The sequence below is a fragment of the Sarcophilus harrisii genome, chromosome 2 (assembly GCF_902635505.1).
Source record: "Sarcophilus harrisii chromosome 2, mSarHar1.11, whole genome shotgun sequence".
In the NCBI taxonomy this organism is placed as follows: domain Eukaryota; kingdom Metazoa; phylum Chordata; class Mammalia; order Dasyuromorphia; family Dasyuridae; genus Sarcophilus; species Sarcophilus harrisii.
The window spans coordinates 98,416,883-98,437,809 of record NC_045427.1 but is presented as its reverse complement, the minus strand read 5'-3'; the positions used below and the strand labels follow the sequence as shown (position 1 = coordinate 98,437,809).

General features: G+C 34.0%; 1 protein-coding gene across 4 annotated transcripts in view; it reads left to right on the top strand.

The window, feature by feature from the left end:
• EFEMP1 (EGF containing fibulin extracellular matrix protein 1) overlaps positions 1 to 20,927 on the top strand; it is a 72,694-nt gene that overhangs the window by 45,756 nt on the left and 6,011 nt on the right. For all 4 annotated transcript variants that reach the window (XM_023494946.2, XM_023494947.2, XM_023494945.2 and 1 more), the window contains 5 exons: positions 6,083 to 6,205; positions 11,025 to 11,144; positions 12,130 to 12,249; positions 14,676 to 14,795; positions 20,734 to 20,857. In XM_023494946.2, coding sequence (XP_023350714.1) covers positions 6,083 to 6,205; positions 11,025 to 11,144; positions 12,130 to 12,249; positions 14,676 to 14,795; positions 20,734 to 20,857 — 607 coding nt within the window. The remainder of the gene's footprint in view (positions 1 to 6,082; positions 6,206 to 11,024; positions 11,145 to 12,129; positions 12,250 to 14,675; positions 14,796 to 20,733; positions 20,858 to 20,927) is intronic.

Here is a 20,927-nt window from a genome sequence, read left to right as displayed (position 1 = left end):
AAGAAGTAGACTTTTAAGGATAGGTAGATAATGAAGCCAGAGCTTATATAAGTGGGGAAAGAAAGATTTATTAATGCAAGAAAGCTAGATATTCCCTAAATTCATCTTCTGAAAATGCATCTCAAGGAAGCTCCTTGAACATGAGATGATATTAGGCAGTTCTGAGGTCTTCCTTTCATTCAATTGTTCAACAATATTTATATAGTATCTCTTATATATAGGGTATCATCCTAGGAACTGTGTGGTGATACCAGAAAAGCTTGTCCCAATCCTCAAGAAATTTATAATAAATTTCAGAAGAACCATTGATATCCAGTTATATGGGATTCTGTCAGTCTGTATACTTCTTCCATTGACACAGAACACAGCCTCCATTTCTATTTGAGTTTGACACCACTGCCCTAGAGGTCAAACTAATTCAGCCCTTTCTCCCCCAGGAGAGAGGTATGCCTAAACTATCCCAGACAGATTGGCATATATCCAAATCTCAAAATATTATAAGGAAGGAATAACTAGAAGAGTTGTGTCTGATACTCACCAGACAGCTGGACAGTTGTTATTTATATCAAATATAAATCCTTCCTGCCATTTTCTCTCATATATTCTCAACATGAAAAGACCCTAATTAGAAACCAAGCAAAAACTAAAGTTTTTGAATACATACAAATCAAGAAACACCTGGCATTTTCCCTGCTGGTATTTCAAAAAAAAAAAGTCTCTTTTAAATAAAAATTGTAAAAACAAAAACAAACTATTGTCCCAGATACTATATGCCCCAATTCAGCATATGCCAAAGATATGGTCTTTGTCCTCCTGGAAAATGGTAGTTTTTTTTTTTAATCTTTCCATGATCATCATGAAAGGGGCTGGAGTAAACATTATGTCTACTTTATAGATAGGGAAAGAGAAGGAAAAAATATTGGAATCTCTGCCAAAGGCTACAAAATGAGAAGCCAAGCCAGAAAGAATTCAAGTCCCCTGCTTCCAGTACTAATTTTACCTTTGTTCTGTAGCCTCTCAAAAGAAAATGATCATGAATTATTTCATTTTAATACAGATTCAACACTGAGGATCTTCATAAATCAAGAAAGGCCCTCAGGGAAGCTTTACAGAAATGTTTTGAGTGAAGTTAATTCTTGCACTGCTGAGAACTCACTGAAATGCCCATGTGCAGTGCAAAGTTATCAAGTTGTGGAAAGAACATTGCAGAGATTAAAATGTTGCATAAGACAGAGAGCAAGCAGCATGAGTCAGGGGTTTGGGAAATATGAGTCACAGAATGAGGAAAATTTGCCAAACTCATGGTTTAGAAAATGAGAAACTAAGCAAGGACTGAATGGGCATAAGTAAAATGGGGATACAATTGTCCCCATTAAACTGGGAGAAACCAAAATAGGTAATGACACAAAATAGTCAATAAGCATTTATTAAGCACTTACTAGGTGCCAGGAATCATGCTAAGCACAGAGATACAAAGAAAGGCAAAATAGCCCTTACTCTAAAGGAGTTCACTTTGGGGAGGACAGTATGCAAACAGACATACAAACAGCCATATACCTACAAGATAAACAGGAAATAACTTAGAAATGAAATGCACAAGGGTCAAGAGGAGGTGAGAAAAGAGAGAAGTTCGCCACATTTTTGGAAAATGAGGGAATTGCTAGCTATTGCCTTTAGCTGCATTTAGGATAATAAGAAAATGTAGCTTGACATATTTTATAACATTTTACAAAGTGGCATTATTTTTAGGGTTTTGAAGCTGATTTTAGCTTTTCTTCTATATTGTGTATCCAAGCCATAGCCTTTAGCTTGGCCTTCTAAGCCTTCTACCACCCGCCTTGATTCCTTCTTTACATGGACTATTTGTTTCAGCTGGCTCAATTTAATTACCATTCTCCATAGACAATCTATTTGTTCTTGGCCCTCAGTTCTGTGAATACTATTCCCTCTGTCTGGGAATCTCCTTCCTATTCTTCTATAACAAACCAAACCTTCAGAATCCAATCCAAAATTGAAACCTTTCATGGTTAATCCTACCCACTTCTAATTATACTTTTTATTCTATACCTCCTCAAAATTTATGATTAATCCTCTGATCATAAGATCATAGACATTTAGAGCTGGCAGAGGTATTAGAGGTCACTGAATCCAACCCCCTCATTTTCTAGATGAGGAAACTGAAAAAACTAAAGTGATTTTCAAAAAAGCAACCAGATAGTAAGTGTCCAAGATTGAATTTGAACACTTATGATTCCAAGTCTGGCACTCTATTCATTTTTCCATGCTATCTGCAAGACAGTACCAGCTTTGAGAGCTATTTCCTAGAGCATTCCAACTTCAAAAATTCCTAAATTTGGGCCCTGTATCTTCTAAAGAGAGAGGAGCATTCTGTTCCTCAAAGAAAAAAGACAATCCACATGGTCCAGGGCAGTGTTCTGATTCAAACACAAAGCCAGATATAAGTTTCTGCTCTTTCTAAAAGAGCATCACAGTAAGCTATCTAAAATTTTCAACTTATCCAAATGTTGGAAGCAGTGGAAGCCATAGCAAAGAAGCATCTGGCAGCATCCAACAAGGCAACATCTTGCAATGTCCGGTATCAAAATGTCTGGCAGCACTCAATACAGGAGCATGTATTGGAGACTGGAAACCAAGATCACAAGAAGCATTGAAAAGTCAGAGTTTTTATTGCATAAGATTTAAGAGTTGCTACTTTCCATAATGACCATACATGCCACCTTTCTACTTCTTTATATAACCTTTATGTGTGTCTTTTCTCTGTACTCATCTTGAGTATATTTGTGGGAGAAGACACCCCACATAGGGAGAGATGTTTTGTTTCTCCTTTTCTTGCCCTAATTTTTCAGTAAATACCTTTACTTTGAATTTATTACATCCTCTGACTATTAAAGTAAACATATTGGTGAAGGTTTAGGAATAAAGAGTACATTGAATATGCATAATTATTCTTTGAGGAACTCATCCTGTTAATTAAGGGGTATACCCAACAGATAAATATTTAAATAAACCATGAAAATCAATAAGGACACTTGGGTCTGAGTAAATAGTATGAACCAAGGCAATAAAAAGTAGAAGAAAGAATTGACAGAATAAATGATTCATTGATGCCCCTTACATCTGGTACCCATGGTCCACAATAAATGTTTAGAAGTGCATCAGAAACAATACTATTATATCATAGAGACTCCTTGGCCCATGGGTTGCATGCAGCCCTTAACACTCCCTAGTGTGGCCTGAGGCAGACCAAAACATAATTCTTACCTAATTTTAATATGTTGATGTATTAATTTTTTAAAAAGAAATAATATAATGATTTCTAAATCAATATGCAACCCATTGGGGATTCTTATATACTGTACAGTTTGGTGACCCTGATTTCTTTTTATATTTGATACTACTATTGTATTTCACACATCCTTCTTTTAAAGTGACAAAGGATTTTTTTTCACAATTTAACTTTGATGTATAATTTCACAAATTGGCTTTAATCTTTCTGAATAATTAGGGTTTTTTGCTGAGAGCAAGACATTGTCTAAAGCTTCTTCCTAAACCTTTAAGTAACTTCTCTGGAATTACTGCATATACAATATAAAATACTGATTACATTGGATATCACTACACGGAGAATGCAAAAACAAAATGTAACACCCTCATGGATCTTCATGTTTCTGATATATTATGGGATTAGGGAGAAGAGGAAGGAGTAAGTGAAGATATGTGCTTTATCAAATTCTAAGGGACACATGTAGTTAACAGCACTAGTTCAGTTAATTGTAGTAGTGTTTATCTAATATCAAATCCTTCCCTACTGAATGAACTTCCCTAGAGTTGAATGGGTATGATATTCAAGAAGTCAAAAGTTTAGGCAACACTGAATTTATTTGTGAAAGCTAATTAATTCTAAACTTATCTCACAAGAAATCTCAAAATCTCAATCAGTTTTATCAAAGAAGATTTTGGAACAAAATAAAAGATGATAAATGTGAATGGGGTGGAGATATTATGAATAGAAAGTCTTGGAAAAGTATCAGTCATTTATGAGGTTTCCTTAGAAAATGGAGCAATACAAACACAAATCCATAATTGACAGCCAGCACTTGCTAAATGGGGAATCTTGCCATATCTGAATCTAGCATTTCAGTATCTCTAAGGGCAGTTATCACTGTAAGTCCTGGCAAAGTTTCTTGACCTAAAACAATAGGAATCCTTCAGTCATTTTGCATGAGAGAGTCATAAAGCACTGAAGAAATCCCTACAGGAATGTTTTCATCAGCTGCAAACGAGAATATAATAGAAGGCATAAAGATTGCACAGATTTCCAAGAGGAGGTAGGCTCCACCTCTGGCACAATCCATAGAAAGAAAATAACTGGTAATTACTGCCTCTCAGGAGGCTATTGAACAGTCAAGGAATTTTACAACACATTCAAAGAAATATGTCAGTACGTGTCCTTAGGTGTCACAGTGGTATATATCTGTCTGTCAAGCATATTTATCTAGCAGTATAATTTTGATTAAATTAAGAATCTGACAGGGCATTTTCACAAGCCCAATGCAAGGTTAAAAGTTAATCTTTTGAGAGTTGATATGAAACAGGTGGATGTCTACTCTTGTCTATTAGCACCCACCCCTCCCTCTTCCTCAGGGAAAGAATCTGTCATCTCATTTCAATGTCCAGTCAGTTTGAACTGATGTCTGAAATCCTACCCTCTGCCTGAACTCAAACTGCTCCACTGGCAGAATAGGGCAACTCAGGAAGATATTTATGCTTTAGTAATCCACATAGACATGTAAAACATAGACATGTAAAAGACAAGTCTACAACAAAGCCTGAATCATAATTAAACCTGCCAGATTTGGAGATGTGTTCTTAAAATATCTGTGTATTTTCTATTAGTTTGGGGAGAGGCAAGCATTGAGAATTAAATTCACATTGTCAGTGATCTATTTTCTACTGAATCTTTTGGTCAAAATAATTTCCATTTAGTACATTAAAAAGTTCATCATTTTTTCCAAAGCACCACCCGGGTCTGCCACCATGATGTTCTGAAATCCTCAATGCTTGTATAAACAGCCAATTCAGCTAAGAAATTTGTTGACCAGAAATCACAAGTTTTAAGGAATTTGTTGATGCAGTTTACATCTCCAATTGCTGAAAGATTGCATAACCCTTTCATTTACAACTTTAAAATAAGCATCATTAAAGACATGGCAAAGAAAATAGAGATTAAATTGTATAAATTACTAATATTGTTTATATTAGGATATAAATTACAACATATAGCACATGTGTATATATAGATATTTGTGCATGCGCATATATATATACACCTATACATATATCCAGAAACACACAAAATCACACATTAAGCTCAAATTAAAATTCTTTCAAGTGACTTTGTGTATTAGAGCTGGTTAAAAAAACTGTCCTTTTCTCTTGTAACAAATCTAATATGAGATTTTCACACATATATGCTTTTTATAAAGGGAAGGAGGAGTACGTAATCTGACGTTTTAAATTATTCTGTCAGAAAAAACAGGAAGTTTTGAAAAATTAAGCATTTTAAATTATAGTACTCTGTTGTACCCCACTAGGATATGTCAAATGTATTTCAATTCATTTTGAAATTTGCAATGGTTTTTTTCTTTATATTCAAATTATAAAGTTTGTAAAAACAATAGCATTTGTAGGTCAAGAAACAAACTGGTTTAAAAAAATCTGAATATTGATTAAATATAGAATCAATTTGATTAAATTTGATTAAAAAGGCTACTTACAGAAGTCATGTCCTCATCATTTGATTTCATCATTGGGGATATTCTTTCCATCAATGCATATTGCAGTCCTTCCAAGTTTTCTCATGCTGTTCATTACTTATCCCTGTCTTTCCTTAAGTCCTTTAAGAAAGATCCACCCAATGAATTGGAGCTCTTTATCCACTCTTTGTAGCAATGTCTTCTGGATAAAATGGAAACAGAAAATTTCAAGACCAAAAGATATAAACAGCAATCTTTCACAACAGGCTAAAACTATTTCTTTGTGTCTTATTTGTTTTTGAAAGACATCGATGAATGCACTACAGGGACTCATAACTGCAGAGCAGATCAAGTCTGTATCAATTTAAGAGGATCTTTCAGCTGCCAGTGTCACCCTGGTTATCAAAAGCGGGGAGATCAGTGTGTTGGTAAGTACTCTGGGGGATAAAGCATTGCTGGTTCTACATGACATTGCATTTTTAAGTGTATAGGCTCTTATGATAAACCATCTCCATATTCCTAAAAGATGGTTAGCTAACTGTGGGGGAAGAAGAGAGCAAAAGGGAAGAGCAAAAGCCTTTATTAAGTACCTAACTCTATACCAAAAATTATATTAAGTATCTGACAAATGCTATCTACTCTCCTGTCATCAATCTAGATTTGAGCACTATAGAAAGTACCTGGCCATTGTTTAGCCTTTAATCTTTGACTTTACTGACTAACTAAGCCTTAGGGTTAGGCTAAAAAAAAAAAACAGTCTAAAAAATCAGCAGGGACTCGGCTTTTGCTCAGCTCGTTCTTTGTCAAGGGGCAGTTTATTGAATACAAAGGACATAGAAAAGTCTTTATTGCTGAAGAAAAAATAGAAAATCACACTCGAAGTCTTTTCAAGAGCAGAATAAATATTCTCAAAGACAGAATAAATATTGACAGAGCAAGAAGAGACTATAAACTACTTGAGGCCAGGGAGTATGTTTTACCTTTCTTTGTATCATAATACTTAGCTGTGTTTGGTCCAGAGTAAATTTTAATAAATGCTAATTGACTGACCTGACAAATATCTGTTAAATATGCAAAAAATATGCAAAAATATATGCACATGGAATCACAACATAACAAATACAATTTAATAGCAAATAACTCTGAAAGGTAAATATTCATCTAAAACCTTATAATACTCATTACAAGAGGATGGAATTCAGAAACTTTACAGGCTTGTTCAGATCACTCAAGTTCATTTTGAAGATTAATTACTTAAAGGATCTCAGTATAAATCTCTTTTACCATCAGATAGCTCTAACACATAGTAGTATCAAAAACATAAAAATTCAATATATAACACAATTCCAAGTTAATTAGATGTTAACTGAAAATACTAGCCTTTCTCTGTGTTGCTTTAGTATAAATTTATATATTAGGAAATACCATTAAATACTTACTAGATCCAGAGCACTATGCTTAGTATCTTAGGTATATATAATGTTTGGAGAAGACATGATCCATAACACTGAGTAACTGGCAATCTAGTAAGACTATATGATATAATCAAATGTGTAAATTACAAAAGAGCCATGATGTTTTTCATTGGAGAATGGAAAGTATCCTGCCTTTGGAATCAGGAGGCCTGGGTTCAAGTACTGGGTCTTAATGCTTGTGACACTGTGAGCAAGTCACTTAGCCCTCTTATGGACTAAAATAAGGAGGTTTGCATAGATGACTTCTGGAGTCCCTTGCACTTTTAAATCTAGGATTTTATTAGCATATAAGGTGTACATTAGAGGGCATTTGAGTTAGACTTTTAAGTAATGGGTAGAATTCAAAGAAGGGGTTTCATGTGTGGGGAACACCATTGTCAAGGACAAACAACCTTGAAAATAGCTATGAGGAAAGGCAATAGAGCAGTTTGGCTAAGAAATATAATACATGGAAGATGATTACAAAAGATAAATAAAAAGTGATACCAGATTGTAGGTGACCTTGTATGACAAACAAAAAAGCTTAACTTTTCTCAGTAGGTAGTTGAAAGCCTTTGCAGTGTTTTGCCAAAAGGAATGGACTGACCAGACTTAATAAGGAAAATTAATCAGGCTGTGATGGAAATAGACTGACTTGAGAAAAGAGGAATGGCAGCAAGAAGAATTGTTGGGAAGGTACTTCAGTAATCTAGGCAAGCAGTAATGAGTAGATAGTATAGCACTAAGAGTAGAGAGATATTGCAGAGATAAAATCAATAGGACTTAGATTATTTATTGGCTAAAAGAGGATGAGGGGTGAGTTACAGGAAGAGAAAGTTGAAGAGAGTGCCAAGGGACAGCTTATAAATATTGATGCCACTGACAAAAATAATGAACCCAGAAGAAAAGGCAGGTTGAAAGAGAAAGTTTGGAAATTTAGATCTGAATACTTAAAATTGAGATGCTAAAAATGCATTCAAAACTGAAAATGTGGAACTCAGTAAACAGATCTTGGCTAAAAGTTCATATTTCAGCATCATCAATATAAAGGTGATAAGCAGGGAAGTGGATGAGAGATTATGGAAATAAAAAGAGTCCAAGAATAGAATTTGAAAACTACCCATCTAAGTTTACCTCTCAGACCTGTGGAAGGGGAAGGTTTTTATGACCAAAGCAGAACTAGAGATCATTACTGATCACAAAATAGAAAATTTCGATTATACCAAACTGAAAAGTTTTTGTACAAACAAAACTAATGCAGACAAGATTAGAAGGGAAGCAATAAACTGGGAAAATATTTTTACAGTCAAAGGTTCTGATAAAGGCCTCATTTCCAAAATATATAGAGAATTAACTCTAATTTATAAAAAATCAAGCCATTCTCTAATTGAAAAATGGTCAAAGGATATGAACAGACAATTCTCAGATGAAGAAATTGAAACTATTTCTAGTCATATGAAAAGATGCTCCAAGTCATTATTAATCAGAGAAATGCAAATTAAGACAACTCTAAGATACCACTACACACCTGTCAGATTGGCTAAGATGACAGGAAAAAATAATGATGAGTGTTGGAGGGGATGTGGGAAAACTGGGACATTGATTCATTGTTGGTGGAGTTGTGAACGAATCCAACCATTTTGGAGAGTAGTTTGGAACTATGCTCAAAAAGTTATCAAACTGTGCATACCCTTTGATCCAGCAGTGTTACTACTGGGATTATATCCCAAAGAGATTATAAAGAAGGGAAAGGGACCTGTATGTGCACGAATGTTTGTGGCAGCCCTTTTTGTAGTGGCTAGAAACTGGAAACTGAATGGATGTCCATCAGTTGGAGAATGGCTGAATAAATTGTGGTATATGAAAATTATGGAATATTACTGTTCTGTAAGAAATGACCAACAGGATGATTTCAGAAAGGCCTGGAGAGACTTACACGAACTGATGCTGAGTGAAATGAGCAGGACCAGGAGATCATTATATACTTCAACAACAATACTAGATGATGACCAGTTCTGATGGATCAGGCCATCCTCAGCAACGAGATCAACCAAATCATTTCTAATGGAGCAGTAATGAACTGAACTAGCTATACCCAGAGAAAGAACTCTGGGAGATGACTAAAAACCATTACATTGAATTCCCAATCCCTATATTTATGCACACCTGCATCTTTGATTTCCTTCACAAGCTAATTGTACAATAATTCAGAGTCTGATTCTTTTTGTACAGCAAAATAATGTTTTGGTCATGTATACTTATTGTGTATCTAAGTTATATTTTAATATATTTAACATCTACTGGTCATCCTGCCATTTAGGGAAGGGGGTGGGGTGGGGGGGTAAGAGGTGAAAAATTGGAACAAGAGGTTTGGCAATTGTTAATGCTGTAAAGTTACCCATGTATATATCCTGTAAATAAAAGGCTATTAAATAAAAAAAAAAAGAAAAGAAAACTACCCATCTAAAGAGATCAAGATGAGGAAGGGGAGACAGCTAAAGAAACAAGGAAAGAACAGTGGTAGAAGAACCAGAGAAGCCTGTATCTCAGAAGCCAAGGAAGGAGAAAGTTTCTAGAAGTATTTGGAGTTTGAGGGGAAATGCTATAGAAGTCAAAAGGAATGAGAACTTTTTTAAAGTCCGCATTGGACTTGGTTGTTTTTATTGGTAATCTAATAAATAATAATAGCTAATCTTTTAAGGTTTGCAACAATATTTTCTATATTATCTCATTTGCTCCCTAGAAAAGCCTTTGAAGGAAAATGCTATGATTATCCCCATTTTACCAATAAGAGATCTGAAGTCAAAAGAACTTAAGTGACTTCCTTAGGATGATAGAGCTAGTGTCTGAAGGAGTATTTGAACCCAGGTCCCAATATTCCATTCATCATGCACCTCAAAAGAAAATTTTAGTGGCTGAGTGGCAGCAAAAGCCAAATTTCAAGAGGTTTTGAGGTAAGAATACATGGAGAAACAATAAAAGTAGCAATTTAGGTGATTTCAGGAAGGATTTTAACTGTTCAAGCAAAGAGAAATGGGATGATAGCTAGATAGTGTATAAAGATCAAAGAAAGCGGGTTTTTTTTAAGAATTGGGAAGATCTGAATATATAAGAAAATTAGTTTGAAGAGTGTGTGAGAGAAAGGATTTCTGGACCAAAGTTCTTAAAAGATTGTAAGAGATAAAGTTATTAGCATTAGCTAAGAGGGAGGAATAACTCTCTGACATAGGAGGGAGGGGATGGAATGATACTTTTGTAAAACATGATTGTATCAGTTCCCTTTTACAGAATAAGAAAATAGACACTGAAAGGCTAAGTGACTTCCCAAAAATTCCTTGATGGATCTAAAACTTAGGTTTCTGGACCCTTGGACCTGGAATTTTTCCAGTGATATTCTGGTTTACCTTACTCATGTGTTACATATTGTAGAGATATCACCCCTTAAAAGACACACTAATATTTGAAAGTAACCACTGAATCTTCTTTAAGTTTTATTCACACATGCAATATTGCTTATAACTGATTTGAATAAATAATTCATCACTCTTCTTAGAAGTTTGTGATAAATAAAGGGAAAGACTTCCCATCTTCCTAACATCATGGTGAAATTTAAACCAAAAAGTGTTCGAGGTACTGTTAGCTATATCCCCAAAGTATCAAGTATAGGGAAAAAATATTTTTGAATTTCCACTTCTTCTTAAGATTTATTTGTATTCATACTTCTAATCTGGGGGCATCACAAACTATTGGAAAAATGAATAAATAATAATATTTTTGTCCTGTGATATCATAGATATTGATGAATGCAGCATCCCTCCTTACTGTCAACAAAGATGTGTGAACACACCAGGTTCCTTTTATTGTCAGTGCAGTGCTGGATTTCAGTTGGCAGCAAACAACTACACCTGTGTAGGTAAGTCTTTTCATGAAGGAATAACCCCCTTAGCTTAATGAGGTCTCAAAAAAAAAAAAAAGTAAATCTTCCATCATAGCATGGTTATTTCCAGTTTGATGGATTTTTTGTGAACTAGTTTTCATCAAGATCCCTTAAGCAATCCCCAAACTGAAAAAGACAATAACCAATCTGTTTTCCAAAACATATCAAGATGTGAATGGAAAATTTTTTACTCTCAGTTTTATTTCTCCTCTGTGTATGCATTAAAAAAAAAACTACAGAACAATTGATGTACACACACCAATTAGTCAATAGCGTGTGAAATAAGAGTTGGAGGTGCCAAAGGGATAGGGGGTTATTGCAAGTTCATGTACATAAACTTTCCACTGACAGCACCTCCAATTCTCACATGCTGCTTCTCTCTTTTCAGAATGCACTGTCACGGCACACAATTTTAAGATTGGCATGACATGGAAAGAATCTAGCACAGGAAAAATGCCTTTTCACAATATTTTCAGTGCCTCAGAGCATTGCAAAACTCTGTATGAGTCTCAAAGGCCCATGTTATAATTGTAATGGAATTTAACAGAACCTATTTAAAAAGTAATAAATAGCACAGATAAATCTTCACCACAGCATGCTGAGAGACCATATCAGTGTGTGTTTCTTATATCAATTATTTATAGACTTGGCATTTTGTACCTGAAAAAAATAAAGATGCTGGAATGTACAGTTTAATAGCAGCACTAAATTGTTTTTGGAAAAGTTCATCACACGTTAGAATAGCTGTCATTCCTCGAAAAATGATGGCAATGTTTCTAAAAAGAAATGTAAAGAAGTGATCTGAAATTGTTCCAGTGACTATGAAATCTAACTTGATGTTCTCCAATGAGCTTCTGCAGGGCAAAAGTTTCAACTAGGGAAATCAACCACTTGTCATCATCTGATGCAACTGGTACAAAGAAAGAAAATATGTTTAAAGATGTGAAACCTGTCCTTTCAGATATCAATGAATGTGATGCCAGCAATCAATGTGCTCAGCAATGCTACAATATCCTTGGTTCATTCATCTGTCAGTGTAACCAGGGATATGAGTTAAGCAGTGACAGACTCAACTGTGAAGGTGAGTTATTTTTCAAATCAGTGCAATGTGAATAGTATAAAGGTGGGGCGGCCAGGAGTGAGGAGATGTCCTTTACCTTTTATGGAATGAATTTCTGCTCAGAGAAATTCAACTTTGAATTCCAGTTAATATAGTACATCTATTAAAGTGGAACAGCTAGATGGTGCAACTGGATAAAGCATCAGACCTGCGGTCAGGAAGATTCATTTTCCTGAGTTCAAATCTGGCCTCAGACACTCAGTAGCTGTGGGCAAATCACTTAACCCTGTTCACCTCGGTTTCCTCATTGGTAAAATGAGCTAGAGAAAGAAATGGCAGGCCAATATAGTACCTTTGCCAAGAAAATCCCAAATGGGGCCATGAAGAGTCAGACTGAATAACCGTCTAAACAAAACCAATAAAATCAGATTCATAGTATGAAACTGTCAATGGGAAGAAACCAAAATAGATATGGCATTGTGATAGATAATAAATAGATCATTTTACTTTCTTAAGAGAAGAATGTGATATAGATACTCAGGTACTAGATCCCTGCCATCATTTGTGCAGTGATATGACTATGATCAAGTCACTTCAACTCTTGGGTCTCATTTTCTACAAATGAAAGAGAACATTGGATTCAGAAAGTTCTGTTCCCAATTCTGTTACTTACTACCTGTGTGCCATAGTCTTAGACATGGTCTATCCAGACCAGTCCCCATATTTTTCAGATGAGGAAACAGGTTCAGAGAAGTGAAGCAATTTGTCCTAGAACATACAGGAAATGAGTGGAAGGATTCAAATTCAGAACTTAGCACTCGAATTCCAAAACACTTTTCATTATCTTAGTGACTTAACTCCTTGATGCCTCAGTTTCCTTATTTGTAAAAGGAAGAAGTAGGACTATGTGATCTCCTGTTTCCAAAGATTGAATCTTATATAATCTAAAGTCACAGACGCACTGAACTGAGACTTGTTTCTTTGTTACTTAGTTGATATGGGAAGGAAAAGTAGCTCGTCCCTTGAAAAGCATGCATGTGCAGAGTCCCACAAGTATAATGCGAAAGGCATGAGATTTTCCTGAGGGTGATATCATCCACATTTCATTTCCCTTTCCACCCAAAGGATCCTCCAAGTTTCACTTGGGGCCATAAGGGTCATACCCCACCCTGCAAATCCCACATCACGACTACTGTACTTCAGACTGAAAAAGAGTTGCTCTCTGGAACTTGTCATTGCCCCATCCGAAGCAAGTGAGAGGGACATCACCACAAAGAAATGCAAAGCACTCCTTGCCTCCAGGCCGGAGCATGCCATTTCCCAAAGCCTGCCAGGCCTTCCCACCCTGCCAGCGCCAGGACTTTTTTATTCAGTCCTCAGATCATCTTTATGACAAATTCACCCACTTTCTGAGAAATTTAATTTTTATAGTATGCTTTTAGGGCTGCCTACTCAACAGCAAGAGAGATATTTATAACTTTATTAACTTGCTCATTCAGTCTGTATTAGAAACCCCCCAACCTCCAAAAAAGATTCCATTCAATTCACTTTGTGCTCTGAAGAGTACCTAATATAATTAGCTTTTTTACATATTGTTAGCTTTTGCTAAAACTTACTTTTACTTCTCATAATTCTCTTTGTGTCTTAAAGAGTTATGTATTTGTTTTCATTCTATTGCTCATCTTGAAATACATCTGTAAAATATGATGAAATAACACCCAATATAAGTCTCTTGACTTTATCTTACTCCTCTTAAAGACTGTAAGCTACTTGAGAGCAGTGGTATGTCTTATCAAAACTTTGTTTCTGTCTCAACAAGAAACACAGTATCCTGTATTCACCAAGCACTTCATAAATATTAGGATTGTATTCTTGTTATACATATTTATTTTTAAAATAGATCATATAATCTTAGGGACTTCAGAGACCATCTAGGAGTGAATAGGTGGCAAAAAAGATCGGGTAGCAAGCCTACAGTTAGGAAGATTGGAGTCCAAATCCAGTCTCAGAAATTAGCTATGAGACCCTAGGCAAATTACTCAACCTCTGTTTTCCCTCAGTTTTCTCAAAAGTAAAATGGTGATAATAATAGCGGTTACACCTCAGAGTTGTGAGGATTCAATAAAACAAAAACTATAAAATCTTACATAATGCTGACCCATAGTTAAGTATTATATAAATGTTAACTTATCATTATCACTAGTCTATCATCCATATGATAATATGAATCTCTTTTACATTTCCAACAAATTGTCTCTGAACACATTCAAGTGATAGGAAACTCTCTCCCTGCTTTCACATTAGAATGTAAGCTCTTCAGAGGAGGAATTATTTTACTTCTTCTATTTATATCATCATCACCTAGCACAATGCTTGGCACAAAGTAGGTGCTTTGATTGGTTACAATAAATTCATTGAATGGAATTAATTATTGTTCTCATCTGTAGATATTGATGAATGCAGAACTTCAAGCTACCTATGTCAGTATCAATGTGTCAATGAACCGGGAAAATTCTCCTGTGTGTGTCCTGAAGGATATCAGGTCATTGGGAGTAGAACCTGTCAAGGTAAGTTTCTTTATTTCAGTACTTTTAAATTATTTGGCATTAGCTGGGAATTTCACATGGGGGGAAATTAAAGGAAAAAATTATTGAATCTTCTAGTGCCGACCTTCATTTCACTATGCTAACTCGTGTCACATTTCAAGCTCGTTCTTCCTTCATTCAACAAGAAAAGTATCAGATCAAAAGCTTCTTGTTTAAATATACAAATGAGTTAAAACATGAACTTTTCTTGAGATTTTGGAGCCTTTTTTTTCTAACTCATTTCTTAGCTTTTTATGGATGGAATTTTTATGAAATACAAGTCTTAGCATTATAGAACTTTGTTATACATACAAAATCAATAACTTTTCAACATACCAGGAAAAGAAAGTTCTGTTGTGAACTTGATTTTCTTAGTATCCAATCTTTAGACAAATTATTTAGGTTCTTTATATAAATAAGTTGTTTTAAGGATACCAAGGTTTTAAATTAGGAAATCACTTATGTTTCAGGAAATTAGGACTTCTTTTGTCATAGAACTTGCTATCTACCTGGACACAACTACTAATCTCAATCTCTGTTTCTTATACTTAAGAATAAGGATATTGTGAATTTTATGCCTACAAGCAATAAGAAACCAGCTAAGTAGTTTAACTTCAAGGATTCAGGAAAAAAAAATCTTTGGGCTAAAAAGATATCTCTCTCACCTATTCTTGTAACATATGAATTTCTATTAATGGAAGAAAAAATTCCACTAATATGAAAATAAGGTCATCTGTGATAAAGCTCAAAATGCATATATTAAATGCATACTTAGGCATTAATAAGTGATATGGATGCTTTCTTGAAAGCAAGGTTTGGATGAAGTCAGTTATCTTATATGTACTTGCTTATTTGCACCTTGTCTCCTTCATTATAATAGAATCTTTGAGGGTTATATTTTTGCCTTTAGGCTTAGAACAGAGTGATGACTGTGTTAGCACCCTGGATACCTTAGAATCAGCCGGAGTCAGGATAAGCAAGTCCTTAGTCTTTATTCTTGGTCCTTAGAGGTAGGAGTGAATTGGATGGAAGCAGAATCTCTGCGACTTTCCTTCTTCGTCTCCCTCCCAGAAGTGATCCTGGCTGGTCTTATTCCACCCCCTTGTTCCTCCTACAATTCTCTGTATACACCAATGAGCCAGCACAAGATAGTGGAAAGGGCCATTTTCCAAGCATATGCTTATAGAGTATTGTCCAATGGGTAATTAGCCTTAAGTGCTCGAACCAACCTCAGTGCATCAACTCAAGAATTTCAGCCCTTTACAGAACAGTGCCCATCACACAATAAGTACTTAATAAAGGCTTACTGGCCAAGAATATGCTAGGAGGTGAATGTTATTCTCTTAAGGGCACTGACCATTTTTCATTTTTGTCTTTCGATTCTCATGGATTAAAACAAGTGCAGGTATAATGGATAGAGAGCTGAATCTGGAATCAGAAAGGATTTCAATTCATGCCCAGATTCAAGCAGTCACTAACTGTATAACTCTGGGCAAATCATTTATTCTGCCTCAATTTTTTAAACTATAAAATGTGGATAATAATAGCATCTATTTTCCAGGGTTGTCATGAGGATCAAGACTTGATATTTGGATCAATATGAGATATGAAATAATAAATAAGGCACTTAGCACATTGCCTTGATTTTAATAGGAACTATATAAACACTATTATTGTGACCTACTATTGTGACCTATTGCAGTGCCTTTAACATATTAGGTTTTTAAATGAATTGAATTTACCTTAGACTTTGCCTGAATAAACCTTATTAACATTACATGTGAGGAGTTAAGATTTTTTTTTTTACTCTGCATTCTTTTGTTTACCTATAGTCCAACTCCCCAAAAGAACTTAGAAGAACCAGACCTGGGTATTTTTTTCTAATGAAGCTTAGTTCTTTTATTTTTTTTTCTTTTCTTTTTTTTTTTTTTTTATTTAATAGCCTTTTATTTACAGGATTTATACATGGGTAACTTTACAGCATTAACAATTGCCAAACCTCTTGTTCCAATTTTTCACCTCGTACCCCCCCACCCCCTCCCCTAGATGGCAGGATGACCAGTAGATGTTAAATATATTAAAATATAACTTAGATACACAATAAGTATACATGACCAAAACATTATTTTGCTGTACAAAAAGAATCAGACTCTGAATTATTGTACAATTAGCTTGTGAAGGAAATCAAAAATGCATGTGTGCATAAATATAGGGACTGGGGATTTAATGTAATGGTTTTTAGTCATCTCCCAGAGTTATTTTTCTGGGTATGAAGCTTAGTTCTTTTAAGTTATAAAAGGAAAAAACCTACTCTTTATCTTATATTCTATAAGCCTATCAGACAACTAATACTCAAACAACTCATATTGAATAGAGCTGAATAACTCCCTTCTTCACATCAGTATCCTTACTCCAAGTACTAGAATTTTCATAACTCATCAAAATTATGCTGCACCACTAAGTCTTATGTGGCAAAAGCAATCCTTTAAAGCCCATCTACATAGATAAAAGAGTTAAATCAAAATTCACATTACTGGAAGTTGTGAATGAGACTGCAGTATAAAGGTTCTTTTAGCAGTTGCTAGCCTTTAATTAACAAACTGCTCTTGGCTTCTGATGCAACCAGAGAACAAATGGCACATTTATACTTTAAAAAATATATTTAAAAAAATATCAAGGGGGAAAGTCTCCTGAAATTTACTCTGGTGGAATCTAAAATTTCTATTAATAGACCCACTGAGTTTATAAGAAATCTCTTTTATTCATTGGATCTTAAAAGTTGTGACTTTTAGGCTCTTCTAGAGATTTTGGTTAATTACATATAAATCAGGGGCCCAGAATATTCATTCTTAATTTTTTGAAAATAAATTGAGACATGGAAGATAGCCAGTTAAGTGCCATTTATTATGATGTAGTAGAAACTGTGACCAGAGAATAATTGGGGTTTAACCACTAACTCTGTGACTGTGGTCAAGTCATGTGACCTTTCTAAATCTCCATTTCTTCTTCTATTAGATGAAGTTAATATATAGCCCTATTCTTCCTCACTACATTGTTGTGAAGTTCAAAGTATATAATGGACATTCATTTATGTTAAAGAAAAAAAAACAAAACTAAAAAACAGAGAATTAGATGGGGTCCTACTTAACTATAATTTAAGTTACTTAAGTATAATTTAAATTTATTTAAAAACAAAAGTTAGCATTGGTTACTGTAAAAACTAGACGCTTTCCCAGTACAAATGGGTAAAGCAAAGTTGCCTCCTCTCACTATTATTATTTGATGTAATTCCAAAAATGCTAGTTATAGCTGTAAGATCATAAAACAAAATCAAAGATATAAACATCAGCAAAGAAGAGAAAATTATTATTCTATTTGAACATGACATGATGGGCCTTTTATTTTTTAAGTAACTCCATGTTAGCAAAAAAAAAAAAAAGATTAATCAATATTATTAATAGTTCCATTGTGATAAACAGAAATAAACGCATAAAATTACCAGTATTTCCATAAAGTACTAAACACCCCCCCCCAAAAAAAAGGCTATGAGAAATTATGTTACAAAATAAATAAAATACATGGTAGAAAAACTACAAGATATATACAAGATTTATACAGTTACAAAACACTAATAAAGGGAGACAAAATATTTTAAAAATTCACTGCTCATGAGTGGGCAATAACAATATAATAAAAATGACAATGCTATTTAAATTAATATACATATTTAATTTTATGCCCATCAAATTATCAAGGGGCTGCATTTTAGAATTAGACAAAAATAACAAAATTCATTTGGAAGAACAAAAAGTCTAAAATCTTAAAAGAAATAACAAGAAAAAATGAATATAAAAAGGGGCTTAGCATTACTGGATCTCAGGCTATATTATATAATAGTAATAATCAAACTTTTTGGCACAGGTTAAAAAGAACATGACAAGATGTGCTAGGAACACTGGAAAGTAAGCAGAAATCTGGTTTGGACCATTATATACCATATCACCACAATAAGTTCAAAATTGATAGATAAATTAAATATAAAAGGTTATACCATTAAAAAGTTAGAAAATAATGAAATCAGAAACTTTTACTTCTCTAGGTAGGGAAAGAATTCTCAAATAAGGAATAGAAAAGATCATGCAAGATAAGATAGTCACTTTTGACTAAATGATATTTTAAAACTTTTCTATTAATAATATCAAGAAAGAAATAGAAGAGAAATAAGAATGGGAAGTTTCCAAAATAATTGCAAATTATAAATGACCATTTCAAGACTTGCTCCAAATCATTAACATTAAGATAAATGACAATCAGAACAACTCTGAGATTTTATTTTATGCAGTGGGAAATGGCAAAAATGACAGAAGTTGGGAATAATCAATTTTGGAATTATATGTAATTAACCTAAATCTCTAGAAAAGCCTAAAAGCTACAACTTTTAAGATCCAATGAATAAGAGAGATTTCTGATAAACTCAGTGGGTCTATTAATAGAAATTTTAGATTTGGAAGGGTTTGGAAGGGATATACTGATTTGTAGAGCTATGAAATGGTCCAATAATTCTATATATCATTTTGAAAGTATTCAAAAAGTTTCCTACATTGTCCATACCCTTTGACCCAATAGTGCCACAACCAGGCATATACTCTATGGGAAAATAAGTCAAAGACAGAAACTCCAATATATTCCAGAAAATTCACAGCATGTCCTTGTGGTAATAAAAAAAAAAAAAAAAAAAAAAAAAAAAAAGAACTGGAAATAGTATATCTATGCCATTGAGCTAGGGATAGCTGGAAAATTTTGTTTTATGTGATTATAAGGAAATGTTCTTTTTTTCAGTAAGAAATAATTTAAGTAATTCAAAGAAATGTGGAAAGAGAACAGAATAAAGAGAACAATATACATAAAAATTACAACAATGTAAATGAAAATTTCACTAAAAGGAAGTAGAGGCTAAGTCCTTTTCAGGACTAAGCTTATTATGAAGTTCTCTCTCTCTCTCTCTCTCTCTCTCTCTCTCTCTCTCTCTCTCTCTCACACACACACACACACACACACACACACACACAAATCTCCCTCCCTCATAGTGTCTTCCCCTTAATGACATCTTTCTTCTCACGATTGATAATTCTGTTTAAGCTTGCTAAACTCTTCTATGTATTTAATCTGCCAGTCAATGGCATACTCAGGCATGTTCTTTTAATGGATTCTTCTAAACTCCTTTGCTTGTTAACCCTACTGCTCTTCCAAATCTATTTCATATCTACCACTCCTAATGCCTATTTTACCTCTTCATTTTTTTCTGTAATCTCATTTCTTAAATAATCCTATCTCTTGGCAAAAAGAAAGAAAAAGAAAGAAAGAAAGAAAGAAAGAAAGAAAGAAAGAAAGAAAGAAAGAAAGAAAGAAAGAAAGAAAGAAAGAAAGAAAGAAAGAAAGAAAGAAAAGAAAAGGAAAAAAAGGAAAGGAAAGGAAAGGAAAGGAAAGGAAAGGAAAGGAAAGGAAAGGAAAGGAAAGGAAAGGAAAGGAAAGGAAAGGAATGAAAAGGAAAGGAAAGGAAAGGAAAGGAAAGAAATGAAAAGGAAAGGAAAGGAAAGGAAAGAAAAGAAAGTAGAATCCAAAATAACTGGAAAACTAGGAAAATCTCAGAGAAGAAATAGTGAAGATAGAGAACTATTGTATTATTGTATTTGTTACCAGATATACTTATTATATCTAATACTTTTGCTTAATTTTTTTTGTTGTTGTGGGCAATTATTATGATGTTGATACAAAAGACTTCTATAAAATATTTTAAAAGATTAAATCATCTCCATTCTTTGTTAAAAAAAAAAAAAAAGAAATCCTTCTTTGTAAAGTCAGTATTTGACATTTAGACACTTATTTTTATATAAAAATTATTTTGACCCATCATCTCTAGATATAAATGAGTGTGATACAGCAAATCAATGCCGGGAAGAGGAAATGTGTTGGAATTACCATGGTGGATTCCGCTGTTATCCACGAAATCCTTGCTCAGATCCCTACATCCTAACATCAGAGAAGTAAGAAAAATCATCTTTTTCAAAGATGGCATTATTTAGAACTCAGAAAGCCAAAACAATTAGCAGCTTC